Source organism: Camellia sinensis, chromosome 11 (genome assembly GCF_055761805.1).
Source record: "Camellia sinensis isolate YWXY chromosome 11, ASM5576180v1, whole genome shotgun sequence".
Classification (NCBI taxonomy): domain Eukaryota; kingdom Viridiplantae; phylum Streptophyta; class Magnoliopsida; order Ericales; family Theaceae; genus Camellia; species Camellia sinensis.
This window is the reverse complement of record NC_138971.1, coordinates 75,623,623-75,642,530: the sequence shown is the minus strand read 5'-3', so window position 1 is coordinate 75,642,530 and position 18,908 is coordinate 75,623,623. Positions and strand designations below refer to the sequence as shown.

The following is an 18,908-nucleotide window of genomic DNA, read 5'->3' as shown; positions in this document are numbered from 1 at the left end:
GATATTGAAAAACACCTGTCCCAACTCACAAAAAGTAGGCCAAAATTCCTTATGAGAGAAAAGGGGGCAAAAAGTTTAGACTCTCCAAGCTCTTCATTCTCAATTGCCCAAATTCTAAGGATCAACAAATTCACCGAAAGATGCTATAGTAATTGATCTAATACATAGTGGGTGTTTGGAAAGTTGCTATTTTAGTTTTTGGCTATTTTAGGAGGCTAAAATTTTTATGCTTGGAAAGATAGTTGGATTTTTTTGTAGTTGGATGTGATGTTTGTGAGAGAAAAAGTGAATGATTATGGGTTTGATGTGACATTTTTTTGTTTCAGAACAACAATCAATATGATCCAACAACAATGAGGTGAAACAATAATAAGTACAATTAATAAAACAAAGACCTTATTATGATCAATGGGAAAACTGAAAGTCAGACTGACAAGATGCATACTTACAAAAACTGCCATTGTTATCGAATAGATTGAAAACAAAACCATCATTTGAAAAAGAAGTGAGAGTGGGGAGCAAACACAAATGTTAGGAGGGTGGGGGCGCTGGAATATAGTGAATAATACTCTTAGGCTCCAATTGTTTCACCGTAAAATATTTTCCACAAATTTTTTTTTTACTTATTTTCCATTGTTTGGTTGGCCAAAAAGTCAATAAAATATTTTTAATTAAAACATTTTACTTCATAAAGCATAAAATGATATCTGTTTAAAAATTCCATATGTCTACATATATATATATATATTCATATATTATGGTTGAACAATTGATCAGAATTAGATTTTGGAATTGTTATTTTTGTTACAATCAATCCTTATCTTACTTTATTCTTTAGCAATGGGGTGATCATGAATCTGTCCAACCCACTCAACCCGACCAAACCGACCCAACCTGGCACTCAACCCGACCAAACCGACCCAACCTGATTGATTTTGGGTGGATGTGTGCCTTTCGGTGGATAGATGCACATGAAATATTTCAAAATTTGTGGATATAATTCGGATGGCGGATCAACCATCCTACACCCACATGAACCCGATCCACCCGTAGATAAAGTTAAAAAAAGAAAAAAAGAAAAAAAGAAAAAAAAAGAAACTGGTAATAAATAACAACATAGAGCAGAAATAATAAAATATATATTTTTGTGAAAATAGAAAACAATACCTTAAAAATATGCATGCATGATATCATGGCCTATTATAGACAAATAATAAATATTTTTTTAGATTACTAGTTATTGGAGATTGTACAAGTTATGACTTATAATTCAAAAAAATGTCCAAAATTTGTAAAATCCAAACCGCCAAACCAATCGCATCCATCCGCCAACCCATATGGCCCGCTCAATCCATTGTCAAACCGGTGGATGGATGCGGATTGATTTTTTTCCAATCCGCCTGATTTTAGACGGATGGTGAAGGGAATGCCACCTGACCCAACCCGATCCACGATCACCCCTATTTAGCAATGAAAAATTTATATACAATGATGTGTCACATTCAAATTCACTTATTAAAAGTTAAAATTCTCATTAATATTGTTCATAATTGTAAGAATAACATTGCCACATTATTTGTGTTCATTTCTATATGAAAATTATGCATAAATATCATTTTCCTTTATTTTTTTTGCTTTTAAAATTTATTCTACAATTGGTTCTATATTAGGGATTTTGTTGTAGAAAACATTTGAAGTGCTAACCAAACATTGGAAAACAACAATAAAAATTTATTTTTGGACAAAATCATTTTGCATGAAAAATATTTTACGGTGAAACAAACAAAGCCTTAGTTGCAAAAATATGATAATCCAATATCTTAAAATTAATCATGCTCTCATGTAATCAGTATTGCAAATGATAACTATGGACCAAGATTAGACCCAAAAAATAATGTCTTCCATAAACATACTGATGAATCTTTAAAAACTACACCCTTGTAATGTTTCTGACTATATATATATATATATAAATTAAGAAAAGGGTGTATAAACAATTCGTAATAAAACAATGAAGAATTCACCAGTGGTCCATAGGCACATTAAAATTTTAACCTACAAAATTGTCTACGCCCAATATAGTATAAAATAAAAACTTCCAACTATATTTTTCCTAACATACAAAAGCTGAGTTTATTTAATTATTTATTTTTATGACTAGGTGTTCAGGCCAGCTTACACGTACCTCGACTAATGCAGAACCCACACAAAACACCCTTGCACGTGGATCGGACAAATCTCGAGCAGAGCCTGTGGGCATAGCCCCAAGGAATTGATAACACCTAATCGGAGTTCAACCTGATACCTGGACGGAGCGCACCCCCAGGCCCCAAGTTGCACCCGCTAGGCCAAACCCTCAGGGTAACGAAAACTGAGTTTATTCATTTGTCAATTTCTTGCAACTTTTGCAAGTGAAGAAAAAACATCATAATTAATTGCATTATTTCCCCAACATACAAATTCTCACTTTTGTTGTCATGATTGACAAATCATTTCTCATTAACTGCCACTGGTGAACCTCTCTGATTCCCTTTACCCTCATCTATAATATAACTTCCAACTCAAGTTTCAAGGGGAAATACATAACAAAATTAACATCTCATGAATGATATCTTCTTTTGTATATTGAAAGACGGTTAAACTTTCATTAAATCCTTAATTATTATGCCAAGTTGTTCTTAAAAACTTCTTATTGTTGTTCACTATAAGTTATCCTTGATGTGTAGTCATGACTAGCACAGCTGTTAGCCATTATGAAAAAACAATGCTTCCACGCAGTCTCTTTTGGTTTGGCGAACCTTGTGCTAAGTGTTGTTAGCACTAATATAGACAGCACAATCTCTGCTCCGAGCAGGGTAAGTAACACAAAATCTTTCAAGCTGGAGCTCTCTTTTTACTAAACCCGAAATAGAGCAGGAGTCTGGTAAAATTAAACTTCATAACATTGGACTTGTCAAGCAAGGGGCCAATGTTCCTGTGCCCCACGAAATCAGTAGCAAGGGGATTTCTCAATGGCAACTTGTTCTGGTAGGACATTTTCTTAGGAAAAATCTTCCTATTAAGTCATGGGCAGTCAATAAATGGATTGCGATTTTGATAACCATGCCCGGATACCATCTTTTACCAATTAAAAGTTTTCCTCCAACAAAGTAAAGACCTTAGTTGCACGAAGCGGGAGTGGGGGAACGTGGCCACTTAGAGGAGTCGTAGATTAGGAGCGCTTATGTATTATTTTTATTAATTATATTTCTAATTTATCTATATATATTTTTTTATTTTTAATTGACATACATGTACATATTTTTTTTTAATAAATAAATTGACATACGTATATATATATATATGTTATAATATCATTTATTTATTATATGTATAAAATTGAAAAAAAAATAAAAAATAGAAAAAATAAAAAGAGGGTCTCAAGTATAAATAAATAAAAAGGAAGACAGAGAATAAATAAAAAGGGAGAGAGAGATGAAAAACAAAGAGGGGAGACTATCCGCAAGAGACGAAAAACAGAGAGGAGGAGACGACGAAAAACAAAGAGACGAACTGCGAGAGAGAGAGAGAGAGAGAGAGAGAGCCGATCTGCCAGCGAGAAGGAGAGAGACAAAGAGATGATCTGCCAGCAAGAGAGATGCACTGTGACAGAGAGACGAAAAGCGCATAGAGAGAGAGAGAGAGAGAGAGAGAGAGAGAGAGAGGACCTTCGAAGTGATGAAAGAAGAAGAAAAATGAAGCAAAGGAGGAGGACATACCTCGATCTAGGGCTTCAACTTCACCCTCTTGAGCTTCTACATGTTCAGGTTCTTCTTCACCTTCTTGCATCTAGAGTTGTTTGATTTCACAGACGTTTTCATCTCATACCGAAACGTGATTCTCTCTTAAGAATCGCGTTTCTTACATGATTCTAATTTGGGAATGCAAAATCACATTTCTTCCAGAAAATCGTCACCTACTGTAACGATTTCTGCTACTAAGGTAAGGACCACCACCTAAGACCCTTTCAAGGGCTTCTTCGTCTTTCATTTTAAAGATGTAGAACCCATTATTCCAAAGTCAAGACATCTACGATCCTAAATTGTCAAAACGATCCAAATCGTTGTAGGATCGTATAGGATCATGTAAGATCACAGTAGGATCGTAAGTACAATTGCTGGATTTATGATTTTTTACCTTATTTTTAATACTACTGGTTGGGCACATAATTTTTCATCAACTGTTAGTATTGTAATTGTAAAAATTGATATATTATTGATTGATATATTGATGTTATAGTATTGATACATGTTCTGTCTATTACAAATGGTTCCTTATATAGATGTAGGTGTAGTGGATGGTGTGTAGTGGATGGTGATAGTGGTGTAGTGGGTTAGGTTTAGTGGAGTAGGTGAGGTGGTAGTGGTGTAGTGGGTTAGGTTTAGTGGAGTAGGTGAGGTGGTAGTGGTGTAGTGGGTTAGGTTTAGTGGAGTAGGTGAGGTGGTAGTGGTGGTAGATACATGTTCTGTCTATTACAAATGGTTCCTTATATAGATGTAGGTGTAGTGGATGGTGTGTAGTGGATGGTGATAGTGGTGTAGTGGGTTAGGTTTAGTGGAGTAGGTGAGGTCGTAGTGGTGTAGTGGGTTAGGTTTAGTGGAGTAGGTGAGGTGGTAGTGGTAGTGGTGGTAGGTGATGGTAAATTCTAACAGCCCCCCGCAAACTCAAGGAGGATAGAAACTAACCAACTTGAGTTTGAAGAGAGGAACAAAACAAGAAAATACATAAAAATAAAAAAGGATAGGAGACACTGTATGGTCGTGTCAGACCGTTGTAGAGGACACTGTATGGGGGTGTCATAACTTTGTAGAGGACACTGTATGGGGGTGTCATAACGTTGTAGAGGACACTGTATGGTGGTGTCAGACCGATGTAGAAGACAGTTTATGGGGTCATGTCGGACCGTTGTAGAAGACAGTTTATGGGGTCATGTCGGACCGTTGTAGTAGACAATGTTGTGACAGTTGTTGTGACAGTTTACGGAGTCTTGCTGGACCCTTGTAGAAACTAACCGGAATCAATGTCGGGACAGTTTACAGAGTCTTGTCGGACCCTTGTAGAAACTAACCGGAATCAATGTCGGGACAGTTTACAGAGTCTTGTCGGACCCTTGTAGAAACTTACCGGAATCAATGTCCGGACAGTTTACAGAGTCTTGTCGGACCCTTGTAGAAACTAACCGGAATCTATGTCGGGACAGTTTACAGAGTCTTGTCGGACCCATAAAGGAGCTAACCGGAATCAATGTCGGGACAGTTTACAGAGTCTTGTCGGACCCATTAAAAAAGTCACACCCTCAAAAGGTGCGCCCAATTTTTCAAAAGGCGTGCCATCAAAAGGCGTGCCCAATTTATCAAAAGGTGTGCCGGACATGATGGCGAGGCACGTGAGTGTCTTGGTTGGCGTGCCCGTTTGTCGGCTGGTGGCAAGAGGCGCGCGATGCGCGTGGCTGCCTCGGCTATAAGACGGAGGCTGAGGCTGAGGCAGAGAAAAGCTGCGAAAAACCTCTGAAAAAAAAAACTTCGTTGTGCTGAGAGAGAGAGTCTGAAAAACTCTTCGTTGTGCTGAGAGAGAGAGAGTCTGTAACACTCTGTTGCGAGAGATATTCTGTAACACTCTGTTGCCCAGAAAATGGCGTCATCTTCCCGGAGTCTGCTCACTCTCTTTCCCGACCTCAACGAGTCAACAAGAGAGACAACTGGTGCGGTGGCACTGGAAACTCATCCAAGCGCCCCGGAGTTTGCTCCGTTGAACTTTCCGATGCGGTCGGTGGAGCAAAGAATGGCAGTGCAGTCGGATGTGGAGGCCAATCAGTATACTCTGAAGGCATGTGTGGAAAGCATGACGGCGGTCACAAACTTGTCGAACTGGCTGCAGAGTAGGACAAATGAGGTGCAGCATTTAAACTCCCAGCTGGCTCTGCTCCAACGCATGTATAAGGATGCGCGAGCAGAGATAAGCGTGCTAAGGGCAGAAAACAAGGAGCTGAAGCGGAAGGCCACCGTGATGTTCCGATTTGGAGGTCCACCATATGCTGTAGTGGAGGAGCAGGGAGGAGGCAACTTGCTTGGTGGTCTAGGAAGCACGGAGGCAATACCGTCAAGGGCCGCCCAAGACGGAGGCAAAAAAAAGAGACCGGCGGAATAGGCGAAGAAGTGAGGTCGGTTGGTGGCCGGCTGCAGAAAAGAAAACAAAGCTGTTGGTGTTGTTTTTTTTTTTTTTTTTTTTTTTTTTTTTTGTGTAAAATTTTGATCGGGGGTGATCCCTGAGGTGAATAAAATATGGTTGGTGTTGGAGTGCAAATCGTGATCACACGGATTTGTGAAAAACAGCAATGGTATTTGGAAGGTTTTTTTTTTTTTTTTTTTGGATGAGCATGGGGATGATGAAGAGATAATAATGAATAAAAATAATAAAGGTGGGAGTGGAGAACAGGACGAATCAAGAGAGCGTGATTAGAAAAAAAGAAAGTGATAATAAAACAAAAGAAAGTTTGTTTTTTTTTTTATTTTTTTTTTTATTTTAATAATAATAATAATAATATATTAATGAGAAAAGCATGGGCGGTGGTGGAGAGAAAATAAAGGGACCAGAGAGAGAAAAGAGATACAGGTGTAAAGCAAGTTGTGTTTTGTGTACGTTTCATAAGAGGGAGTAAAATAATAAAAAAAAAAAAAGAAAAAGAAAGTTGAGTGGGCTAGTAAAATAATAAAAAAAAAAAAGGAAAAAGAAAGTTGAGATCCACTACTGCAACCCATCAGGAGAGTAGCAGCACAATTTTCAAGTTTCTGAATTTCATGCCCTGGAATATACTGTGCTCCGCTTCCATGACCAAAATAAATGAAGAGATCATGGCTTCTCAAGGCTAAAAACATCTCTTCAAGAACGTGATTTCATGGAGAACGCAACCTCCTCTCGGTGGCGTGATTTCATGGAGAAGGTCTCGGCGGCGGCAGCTGAGGAATCGAGAGTCTGGGGCCACTGGAGGACTCGACGGTGCTGCTGAGGCTGCTGGAGGTGTGGATGTTGAAAAACTCCAGCTGTTGCGAGACGACGACTGAGATTCGAAGAACGACAAGAACGCATCCATGTTTCTTGAGAGAGCTCGATCGATTGATTCAATTACAAGGTTGTATCTATGTAGGTATGTGTATTTATGTATTGATAGAGATGACAGCGGAATAGGTTGAGGTCCGGCGGGCGGCCAAGGCGAGGTTGCCGCCCGCCGGTGAAGCGAGAAATACTAAGATCTTAACCTTGCTCTGATACCATGTAAAAATTGATATATTATTGATTGATATATTGATGTTATAGTATTGATACATGTTCTGTCTATTACAAATGGTTCCTTATATAGATGTAGGTGTAGTGGATGGTGTGTAGTGGATGGTGATAGTGGTGTAGTGGGTTAGGTTTAGTGGAGTAGGTGAGGTGGTAGTAGTGTAGTGGGTTAGGTTTAGTGGAGTAGGTGAGGTGGTAGTGGTGGTAGGTGATGGTAAATTCTAACAGTAATTATGCGTGTCTCATAAATTAGTATGTGATATGTATGCAAAGTATAGAGACTTGAATGGGTAAATTGATCTATCCAAAATATAACTAAGCAAGAAATGAATACATACTCAGCTGAAGAATTTAAATGATACATGAAATATTTTATAAATATAAATATTAATTTATATCTAGATTGTTGATATCACAATTTTATCTTAAACCATAAACAATAAGTAGATCCTTTAAATATATAGTATTACACAAATCTTTTTCTATCAACTTCCCACTTCAATTTTTCATAATCCGTACCTGTAATACAATTGAAGGCATGAAATTAATTGTACTATTACACAATTTTATTTAATAGTTCATCTTATAATACAAATTCATTGAACCCACTATTACATACTATTTGCATACTATTGGTGTAAGAATACATTAATATCAATATGTAATAAATTTTTATATATCAAGAGTTGTTGAGTCTATCTTGCATGATGAAAAATATAACATTAGTCATTAGTATATTTTCATTTATATAGAAAATGTGAAATAATTTTTTAAGAAAATAAAATGATATTGTAACTTAATATTTTGATCGATATATGAGTTTCATAATTGTTTTTGCGATATTTATAGATCCATGCTTGTAAGTGTTTGTCACTTTCATAAAACTGTCAAGTTATATAATTTATTATGGCATCTGTAAGTAATTAGCATATTACAAAAATTGATCGAAACTTTTTATTTGATCTACTTACTTTCTGCATTATTGAGCTGTTGCGATAATGTTTGGGCATCATTTGATTTTAAAATGTGTACTTGAGGTATATTGTTTTTCTTGAATTTCATATCAAATATGACAATTCCTACTTTAGCTCTTCTAACTTTGCTTAGAGAGCTTGTTGCATTAGAGCTTCTGTGGTTTCTGTTTCACCATTTTCTTATTTTTCTTCTTACTCACCATTACAACTTATCGTAATAAAAATATTCTGAGTAAGAGTTTTGAGGTGATATCATATTGTTATAAATCTCAAAATCTATTTTCCCTGAATAATGTAATTTTTTTTTTTTTGAGGGAAAAAAAAAGTACAATTATTGTCGTGATGGAGATGTTTTACAAAGTTTTAATTTGTTGTTGAAAGCGTTTGTTGTGGACACTTGTTTTTATGACACGTATGTATATATGTACTGAACATAAGTTGATAGGAGAACAATAACAATTCTACAGTTTTTTCCTAACAGATATAACTATGTTACTAAAGTGATACATGTCAAATAATTAGAAAATCTGAGGATAATATAGCATTACAGATTGACAATGTATGAATACAGTAACATATAAATTTGCATTTATCTTTTTTTTTTTTTTTTTTTTATATTTATATATGTAGACATGGACATATATAAGATATCACAAAAGTGATATGCAAAATCTTTTGTAACAATATAATATAGGTAACAATGAGAAGTTAATTATTCATAATTAAATAGTTGGTCATAATGTAGATGTTTAGTGTTACATTTTTGTCTGCATGCACTATTTTTTTAATTAGATTATTAAATTCACATAAAAATTGAAAAGAATTTGTGAATAATTTGTATAAAATTAGAGATTAGCGAAAAAATATTTAAAAAAAGAGAAGTTTATAGTGTTTGGTTTGATTTATTTTTTCAAACTTTTGTTTTGAACTTTCTGATTTTCATGTTTTTTTTTGTCTTTGACACTGTTTTTTTAATAACCCTTGTGTGAGTAGATTTCTGACCACACTGCCAAACTAGTACTTAGCTGGAGAGCACTGACAGAATAAATTAAGCCCAAACAACCTGTCACAGAAAGATAAGAATCCTGCTGTGGTTCGTCCACCCGGGGGCACTCCAACGATCAAGTCAATAAAATATCTCTCAAAGATAACCAAAAGTGCTTAACTCACTTGACAAAGCATAAACGACATACCTCGGCGTCATGACCAGGACACGTGGCACCCTGGCTGGCGCGTCGGTGACACCTCGGCCACGTGTCGTCATTCAAAAATTATGTCCCCACAACTGCCCCCTAGGTTCTATTACTTCAGCATCCTGAGGTGATGAAACCTATATCATTTCTTCCATTTAGCAAATCGGCTAAGCTCACTCGATCATCTATTGCCGAAGTCAGAACTCATCGGCTCATTATGACCAAGACTTATAGTCTGTTTTCATCAATGCCTTAGAACCAATAACCAAGTTTGTTCAAAGTTATTTAGCCGAAACCGTCCTCCTAGCCGAGGTATTTGCTTCATTAAATCAAGAACTCCAAGAGTTCTAGCATGCGTATGAGCTGGCACGCACAGCATCTCAATTGTTTCTGCCACGCTTCTTTCCCCTACTGAGCCATACCTGACACGCGCCATGAAGTTACATCGCACTTCCGTGCGCCGTCTGACAAGTACATCGTCCGAGGCACCATAATTGCCATTTTGCCGCCATTTCAAGCGTTTGATCAAAATCATCTCTCTCTTCGTCTTTTTCCTTTTGCATCCTCAACTTCGTGCTAACTCTCTCTCTCAAATCCTCCATTGTTCCAAGCTTTCAAGCTCTGCAACTTCTCCGTTCATCTCCTCCTGCAACCTCATCACCTCGGTCGGATCAAGGATCAACTTCTGATCCAGCAGAACAACCATAAACCTCGGCTCCACAACTAATCCCTCCATCTCAACGCAAACGCCGACGTCGAACTGCAATCGCCGCCGAGATGGGTCGTAAGAAAGCCGTTGCAGACGACATCCTAGCCGACATCCCCAGTATTGTCACAGCACGATCTTCACCATCACAAACGCAGCCAAAGCCAAAACCAAAAAGGCTGAAGAAAGCCCAAGCAAAGGCAAAGGTAACCCAGATCGACTCTGAGGATACCTTGCTGATCTCAAAGATGGCCGGGGCGGAAAAAAGTGCCTCTGCTGCCAAAAAGAGGCCCGCCGAGGCCGAACCCTCCGAATCAACCAGATCAAAGAAGCCGAGGTCTTTGTCGGCAACAACCTCGGGCTCTCTGAAGTCTGATGCCCCTTGGGCCCCTCCAATTACCATAAAGGATAAGCCAGTCAGAGCCGGTGACAGTGCGACTGACATTGAAGTCGGCGTCGCCCTCTCTACTGCCTTGCTTCTGCCCAAAGACCTCGAACGCAACGCCAAGGCAAGCGAATATGAAAACTTCGCTTTGATGCTGCAGCATTCCGTACAAGTAAGCCCTTAACACTTGGTACTTTTCTTTCTCTGTTTTTCCATACTTAGAATTTTTTGCATGTCTTCAACGTACACCTTAACTATGTAATTTTCTCGGTGTGGAAAACTTTGGTTATACCCACTAACAGTTTATCTCGGCTTTGGCCCAACACTTGAAAATATTTTTTACAATATTTTCACAAGTGTTATTCACAACTCGATACTTCACCCTTTACTTAACAAGACTTCTATCTTCAAATATCTTCTAAGTTTTGGCAACATAGTAATCTCGGCAAGTATGTAGATACTTCTTTCAACATAACCTTGGCTTAACTTGTAAATTTTTCTCAAAAATTTCAACAAGTGTTAAACCAATCTTCTTTCAAAATGACCTCGGCTTAACTTCAACTTGTAAATTTTTCTCAAAATTTCAACAAGTGTTAAACCAATCTCAGTTTGTAGATTTCAACTCCCAAGCATTATTCTCCAACCCTCTGCCCCCTAATGTGAACTTAAGTTCCACTTGGGTTCTCATTAAGCATGTGGCTTTGATCTTGTGGCCGAGGTCAGATTCAAACAAAGACTGGCTGAGGATACCGACCATGGTTTCTTTGTTAATCTGACTGACATGTACTTAGTTCCAATATGTGCTTGATTCTTGCTGATATGGCAAGTCCAGGTTAACTCAACTTAGTTCAACTCTATTATATGCAAGTAAAAATTCTGCTATATAATAAGTCTAAATTATTCGTCATGTTTCAATCAGAAACATCGCTAACTTGGTTCAACTCTATTATATGCAAGTAGAAACTCTGCCATATAATAAGTCCAAGTTATTCGTCATGTTTCAATCAGAAATATTGCCAACTTGGTTCAACTCTATTATATGCAAGTAGAAACTCTGCCATTTAATAAGTCCAAGTTATTCGTCATGTTTCAATCAGAAACATCGCCAACTTGGTTCAACTCTATTATATGCAAGTAGAAACTCTGCCATATAATAAGTCCAAGTTATTCGTCATGTTTCATTCGCCAACTTGGTTCAACTCTATTATATGTAAGTAGAAACTCTGCCATATAATAAGTCCAAGTTATTCATCATGTTTCATTCGGAAACATCGTCATAGGACTGGTCGGTCCTATCGCACAGATTTCAAATTAACAAAAATCAAACTAGCACTTTATTGCTTCAGCCGATATGCCCCATTGCCGGTAACCTTTCTCAGGATGAGGTCCCTATCCTTGAACTCTCTTGGGCTGACCTTCTTGTTTGTAAGCCCTAGCAAGTTGTTACTGGTATGCTCCAAGCCGAATTGTTGTTCTATCGCACGTCACAGGTGGATTTCAACAACATTTTCACGCTTTTTTACATAGGGTTTCAGCTTCCTTTTGCATGTAAGGCCAAAAGAATCCCTGTGATATTGCTCTATGGGCAACGGATCTGCCCCCTGCATGGCTTCCACATACTCCTTTGTGGACCTTATGTAAAAATTCTTTAACTTAGGCCGAGCTCTTCTCTTCTCGGACTTAATCATCTAGGCCGAGATCTTGTCTTCTGGAATCTGGGATCTGCTCACTTAGGTTGAGCCCCTTGTCTTCTCGGACCTAATCATCTAGGCCGAGATCATGTCTTCTAGGATCTGGGATCCGGGATTTGGAATCCGAGATCTGAGCTCTGGTTTGTTGTATCCAGTGTTATCTGGGCTTCGCTTCAGCGAGCCGTTTCTCTTCTCTTGTTTGGACGCCTTTGTCCCCGGCGTGTTTTCCTCGGCTCTGGCATATTTCTCAATTCTGGCCATGAGCTCCTTCATACTTTTTGGTAATGTCTTTGCCAATGACTTTCGAAGTAGACAATCATCTTTCAAGCCATTCTTGAAAGACACGACCGCCACCTCTTGGTTGCACTCGGGTATTCGGTTGAACACCTCATAATACCTTTTAGCATAGGCCCTAAGGCCTTCATCCTCACTGATTCTCAGAGCCATCAGGGAATCTACCCTCAACGGCTGTAGTTTGTTCGTCACAAACCTGACCACAAACATCTCGGCCAGGCCCTCCTAGGTTTTCACAGTTCCTTTCGGCAACTTGTGAAACTAGTCCGATGCAATTTCCCCGAAGGACGAGGGGAACACTTTGCAGAGCAACGGATTATTCCCGGTGTATAATGCCATCAAGTTCAGGTATAAGCCAACGTGAAAGTTAGGGCCCGACTTACCGTCGTATATCTGGAATCTCGGCATGTGGAACCTCTTCGGGGCTTCAAATTTGTCCAATTCTACCGAGAACGGCGTTCTTGGCTTGACGGGAGAAGTTACCTCGGCTTCTTGCCGCTTCCTCTGGAGGTAATCCCTCAGATACTCCTTGGTCTGTCCAGGAGTTCGGCTATCTCCAGATTTCAGCCTTTTTGGTGCACCACTTCCAGTGTCATTGTGGGTCCTGTTGGACTTCCCTCCATTGGTCGTGTCGAAACAAAATTCCTTCGCCCGAACATCGCGATGTTTTCTAGTGCAGTCTTCTTGGGTTCGACGTGTCTTTTGGGATTCTCTTCTCATTGATTTTCCACGCCCGACCTCCCGTGAAGGCCGGTGAGAATGTCCTTTAGTCCTGTCGCGCTGAGGGATTGCAAGAATAGTTTTCTGCCCCCATTTCTGGGCCTTTTTCTTGGTCACTGGAATCGGCGTATCTTGTAACGGGAACGGTGGCTGCATGACGTTGTTCTATATTATGAAATTGACGACCGTTTGCAGGTCCGCCAATTTGTCCGTCATTCCTTTCATCTCTCCGTAGGCATCTATCTTTCCATACCTGGAGGTTGTCTTCGTTATAGTACCCGCCTCGGTCCGATTTCTTTGGCACGTCGCCCTCCTGGCCGACGTCATTTTCTCCATGATTCTTATCACGAGTCTTTTCGTTGTAGTTGTCTTCTTCGACGTCAAGGTCTACATGTTTTCCACTTTCAGTAGGAATGTCGCTCCTAACCTTCTCTTTCTGTCTGTTGTTGGCCATCTATTCTCCTTTCTTTCCCACAGACGGCGCCAAATTGTGTGAGTAGATTTCTGACTACACTGCCAAACTAATACTTAGCTGGAGAGCACCGGCATAATAGATTAAGCCCAAACAACTTGTCACAGAAAGATAAGAATCCCGCAGTAGTTCGTCTACTCGGGGACACTCCGACGATCAAGTCAGTAAAATATTTCTCAAAGATAACTAAAAGTGCTTAACTCACTTGACAAAGCATAAAAGACATACCTTAGACCCATGGGAGTGCCTCCCTTTTATAGCCAACACAATCCTAGTCCCAATATAAGCCTAGCTCTAATGGACTTAGGATTACTGTTAATCTTGGACTCCCAGTAGGATTAGGATAAACTCTCTAAGAGTCCTATCTTTACCCAAACTGAAGTCCTCTCTCATTCTAGGACTTTTGTCCCTTATTCGCTTATTCCGGATTCTGATATCTTCGCAGATAACCTCGGCCTAGTTGAGATTACCTCGGCGTCATGACCAGGACACGTGGCACCTTGACTGGCGCTTCGGTGACACCTCGGCCACGTGTCGTCATTCAAAAATTATGTCCCCACAACCTTTTTTATTTTCTTTTTAGATTCACTTAATTGAATACTTTTTTTTTTTTTAATTTTACTTTTAGATTTAGACTTACTTAATCTAAATACACTTAGAAAATAATTTGTTGTGTATTCTTTTTGAAAATAATAATAATAATAATATATAAGTGTTTGAATTTATAAATTTTTTTACCAATATTTTAATTTTTAATTCTATTCAGGTTATTAGATATTAGATTTTTCATGTAAAAGTATAATTTAAATATAAAATATGAAAAAATTCTAATATCTTTAATCACCAAAACTGAGAAAATATTAAAAATAAAAAACTAAAAAATAGAGTTAAAAAATAAAACCAACCAAAGTAGTTCTTGTTTAGAATTTTGACATCATACTTTGATTATTAAAGTGCCATGTAAAATATTACAGTTTATAAAATATAGGGCGAATTATACTAACAATCCCTATAGTTTGGGGTTCGTGTCAGTTTGGCCTCTAACTTTTCAATTGTGACACATTTGATCCTGAATTTTGAATCTTGATCCAAATAAGAACAATTGAAGATACCACTACTTAATTTTGAGGGCAAAATCGTCAATTTGATAAAATATAAACTAATTTGATAAAAATAAATGTCAAAAAAATATTTTTAAATTTTTAAAAATTATTTCTACCCATTAAAGTTAAAATCATGTAAAATTGATAAATTTTTTACACATTTATTATTTATTTATTTTACAAAATTAATTTTTATTATGTGTTTAGATGATAACCGTATAATGAGTGGTTGTTAGGATTAATCGATAGATTTATGAAATGTTTTTAGTTTTGGATTTTTGATTTAATGGATTGGTTTAACAATGATATTAAAGTTGTCTCCATATTTGACTTTTGAAAAAATAAAAACTAATTTAATGAAAATAAAAATTACCCATTACATGATCATCATCCAAACACATAGTAAAAATTAATTTGATATAAATAAATATATAAATGTCTAAAAGATTTATCAATTTTACATAATTTTATTTTTAGTGGGTAGAAATAATTTTTAAATATTCAAAAATATTTTTGACATTTATTTTTATCAAATTAGTTTATATTTTATCACATTGACGATTTTGTCCTTGAAATTAAGCAATAGTATATTCAATTGTCCTTATTTGGAACAAGATTCAAAATTCTGGGTCAAATGTATCACAATTGAAAAGTTAGGGACCAAAGTGATATAAGGCCCAAACAATAGGGACCATTAGTGTAATTTGCCCTAAAATATAATTTAAACAAAAAAAAAAAGTATATGAAGATAACTTGTGAATTCTTGAGATGTAGCACAAATCTCTATTTTAAAAATGCATGTTTTTTCCTCTGTTTAGATTCGAATGAATGCATACAACTGTAATATTCAACCAAAATTATTCACAGTGATTTGATCCATGATGGACAATTACAAATATTATGTATATCAGTATAAAAGCAGATAAAGGAAATAAGAAAGAGTAATTATTTTTTATTCTTTAATCATCACAAATGTAAAAAATAGGGAAACGGCTTTTTTTTTTTGATAAGAAGAGAGGCTGTTTGTTTATATTTATATAGGACTTTTGGAAGTAGATATATCATTTTTAAGTATTCAACTCCAAAATTAAAGAGATAGTTGGTATATAGGATTGTTTATGACTTTTAGAAAATATAGTAGATTTGATAAGGTAAAATTGGGATTTAAAAAAAGTAGAAAATATGATAGATTTTTCACATTTTTATAATAGTAGTAGATTAGTAGATGTATCATCCTAATTTGTATTTTTACCTTATTTTTAATAGAAAGTATAATCTTACGATCCTCAATCCGATCTACGAGACCCTCTTACCGATCCTATGTAGAATATTAATTTTAACAACCTTGTATCTAGGTAAGATATTAGAAAATTCTAAATTCACGAGCATTATTCCATTGGGAGTTAATTTTTACAACAAACAATTGGAGATAAGATCTGATGATGCTCGAAGTTTTGTGGCTAGCAATATTGGGCGACCTTTGTATTTTGATAAAAATCACCCAAGCTAAGAGTCAACTCACATTTGCTAGGATTTGTGTGGAACTCCTAGTTGACTAATGAGGTACCTAAATCATTTTCTTAATCTTGGATATGGTGAGGGTGATCCTTTTGAAATTAAAGTGGAACTAACTTGGAGACCACAAAGATGCTCTTCTTGCAATATATTTGGCATTCAACCAATTCTTGCCCATGCGCCTCTAAAGCTTCACCTAAGAAACAATGAAGAAGGAGGAGAATGGTAAAGGTACTAGCAATGATGAATGCAAGGTTGTCCAACAAAAGAAAGAGAAAGAAAAGGGAAAATGAACCATTCCACAATTGAAACACCATCTTCGAATAACGCCCTCAATAACACAAATATGTTTGGTGTTTTGGATTCTTGCCTATCTATGATAGGGCATGATGAGGAGGATAGTGTGGGCTCTTCGAACTCAAGGAATGATGGGCAGGGGAAAATTTCCAAATTTGTCAACTGTTACAAAGAAGACAAGAAAAGAAAAGACAACTTCCATATAGGGTGAAATTGGTTGACATTATTAAGACAACTTCCATATAGTGTGAAATTGGTTAATTGAGTCAAGGTTTTTCTTCCTATTTCAGTTTCAGTCTACTAACAGCTACATTTTAGTATAAAAGAAATAAAAAAATCAATCCGAGGATACATCCCTAACATTTATAGAGAGCTTGATATTGTAGTGCATAAAGTCTTTACATCACAATATTTAAGCCGCAAATACGTGGCCTTTTCATTATTGATTATCCCAAATGAAATTTCTTTCCCCCATCACAAATATATTCTATGCGTAGCCCAAAGAAGCTGTGAAGAGTGAATTACCAATAGAGAGTCTACTGAACTCAGCTTCACCAAATTATATTCAATTGAATGCATCAACAAAACGTACACAAAAAGGGTGCAGAGGAAAAACTAAATATGTATATCAACTATTCAAAACAAACCTCTCATTTATCTTGCTCCTTCGGCGCTGCTCTGTGACCGAATGCTTCGAGCGTATTGAATTGACCTTGTCGTTGTTCTTCCCATCTGTTTTTACAATCAAATTCCAGAATAATAACATTTAATTTGAGATTAAATTTAAAAAATAAAAGAACAATAGTGAGCACCCAAAAACGAAAAAAAGAAAAAAGTGAAGCAAAAATCGTTAAACAACTATAGGGTCTTCCCAAGAAGCCATGCCAAATCATCGGAGCTCAAGCACACAAAGAAAGAAAGACGTAGTAGTTAGGTAGGTACCTCTGTTCTTGGAAAGAAGGTCTTTGTCGTCGTCCTCCTCCTCCTCCTCTTCTTCCTCATGTTGATGACCCTTTGCTGCTGCTGATTTCATGGTATTATCAAATGGGTGCTATGATTATCTTACGTGCTTATGTCCTGTGCGAATTTCTCAAAATCCTTACTAGATGATGAAAACAACAAGAAGAAGAAAGAGAAAGCAACCCATTTCAAAAATATGAGAGCGAGAGCGAGAGATCTATTAGCCAATACCTCCCAGAAGATTGATTATGAAAAAAAAAGTCCGTTGATCGTTGAATAATAGCTGAGATTTGTATTCAAGTTGTTGAGACAATTGAGATTTGGGGTTTGGGTTGGGGGTTGGTCTCTAATTCGTCTCTCCGGCGACCACTATCGCCGCCGCCACTCCACCCACTAACCACCACAACTTTTTGTGAATATAATAAATATAAATATAAGTATAAAAATAAAAAATAAAAAATAAAAAATAAAATAAAAATTACTACCTTATAATAAACAAAAATAATAATAATAATAATAAAACTTAAATTTTTTATGTCATAATTTAAAAAATAAAAAAAATATTATAATTAAATATAATATGAATCACATTTAAAGAATTCATAAATTAAAATTAAAATAATATCATAATTAAATAATAAGATTAGTTATTTTAATTAAAATAAAAAATGACATAAATAAAAATGCATATAGTTTACCATTTTGAAGAGCGTGTATGTTAAAAATTTTCTAAATATAAATAAACAAATACATGAGCAATTAAATATAATAAATATAAATATAAGTATAAAAATAAAAAATAAAAATAAAAATTGCTACCTTATAATAGAACAAAAAAAAAAATAAAACTTAAATTTTTTATGTCATAATTTAAAAAATAAAAAAATATTATAATTAAATATAATATGAATCATATTTAAAGAATTCATAAATATAATATGAATCATATTTAAAGAATTCATAAGTTAAAATTAAAATACTATCATAATTAAATAATAAAATTAGTTATTAAATATAAATATAAGTATAAAAATAAAAAATAAAAATAAAAATTGCTACCTTATAATAGAACAAAAAATCATAATTTAAAAAATAAAAAAATATTATAATTAAATATAATATGAATCATATTTAAAGAATTCATAAGTAAAAATTAAAATACTATCATAATTAAATAATAAAATTAGTTATTAAATATAAATATAAGTATAAAAATAAAAAATAAAAATAAAAATTGCTACCTTATAATAGAACAAAAAAAATAATAAAAATTAAATT

General features: G+C 35.9%; 1 protein-coding gene across 9 annotated transcripts in view; it reads right to left on the bottom strand.

Moving 5' to 3' along the window:
• The window catches only part of LOC114256738 (transcription factor BIM2), a 36,678-nt gene extending 18,596 nt beyond the window's left edge, over nucleotides 1-18,082 (bottom strand). For 4 of the 9 annotated variants that reach the window (XR_014344141.1, XR_014344140.1, XR_014344142.1 and 1 more), the window contains exons 1-3: nucleotides 17,862-18,039; nucleotides 17,613-17,747; nucleotides 17,318-17,402 (exon numbers count right to left, since the gene is read on the bottom strand). Coding sequence is in view for 4 of the 9 variants with exons in the window: in XM_082894164.1 (XP_082750290.1) it covers nucleotides 17,318-17,402; nucleotides 17,613-17,703 (176 nt within the window). In the remaining 5 variants the exon portion in view is untranslated. Of the gene's footprint in view, nucleotides 1-2,185; nucleotides 2,344-16,490; nucleotides 16,570-17,317; nucleotides 17,403-17,612; nucleotides 17,748-17,861 lie in introns of those variants that run through there. The other 5 variants (XM_082894166.1, XM_028196415.2, XM_082894165.1 and 2 more) reach the window with 4 other exon arrangements.
• Nucleotides 18,083-18,908: the final 826 nt, after the last annotated feature.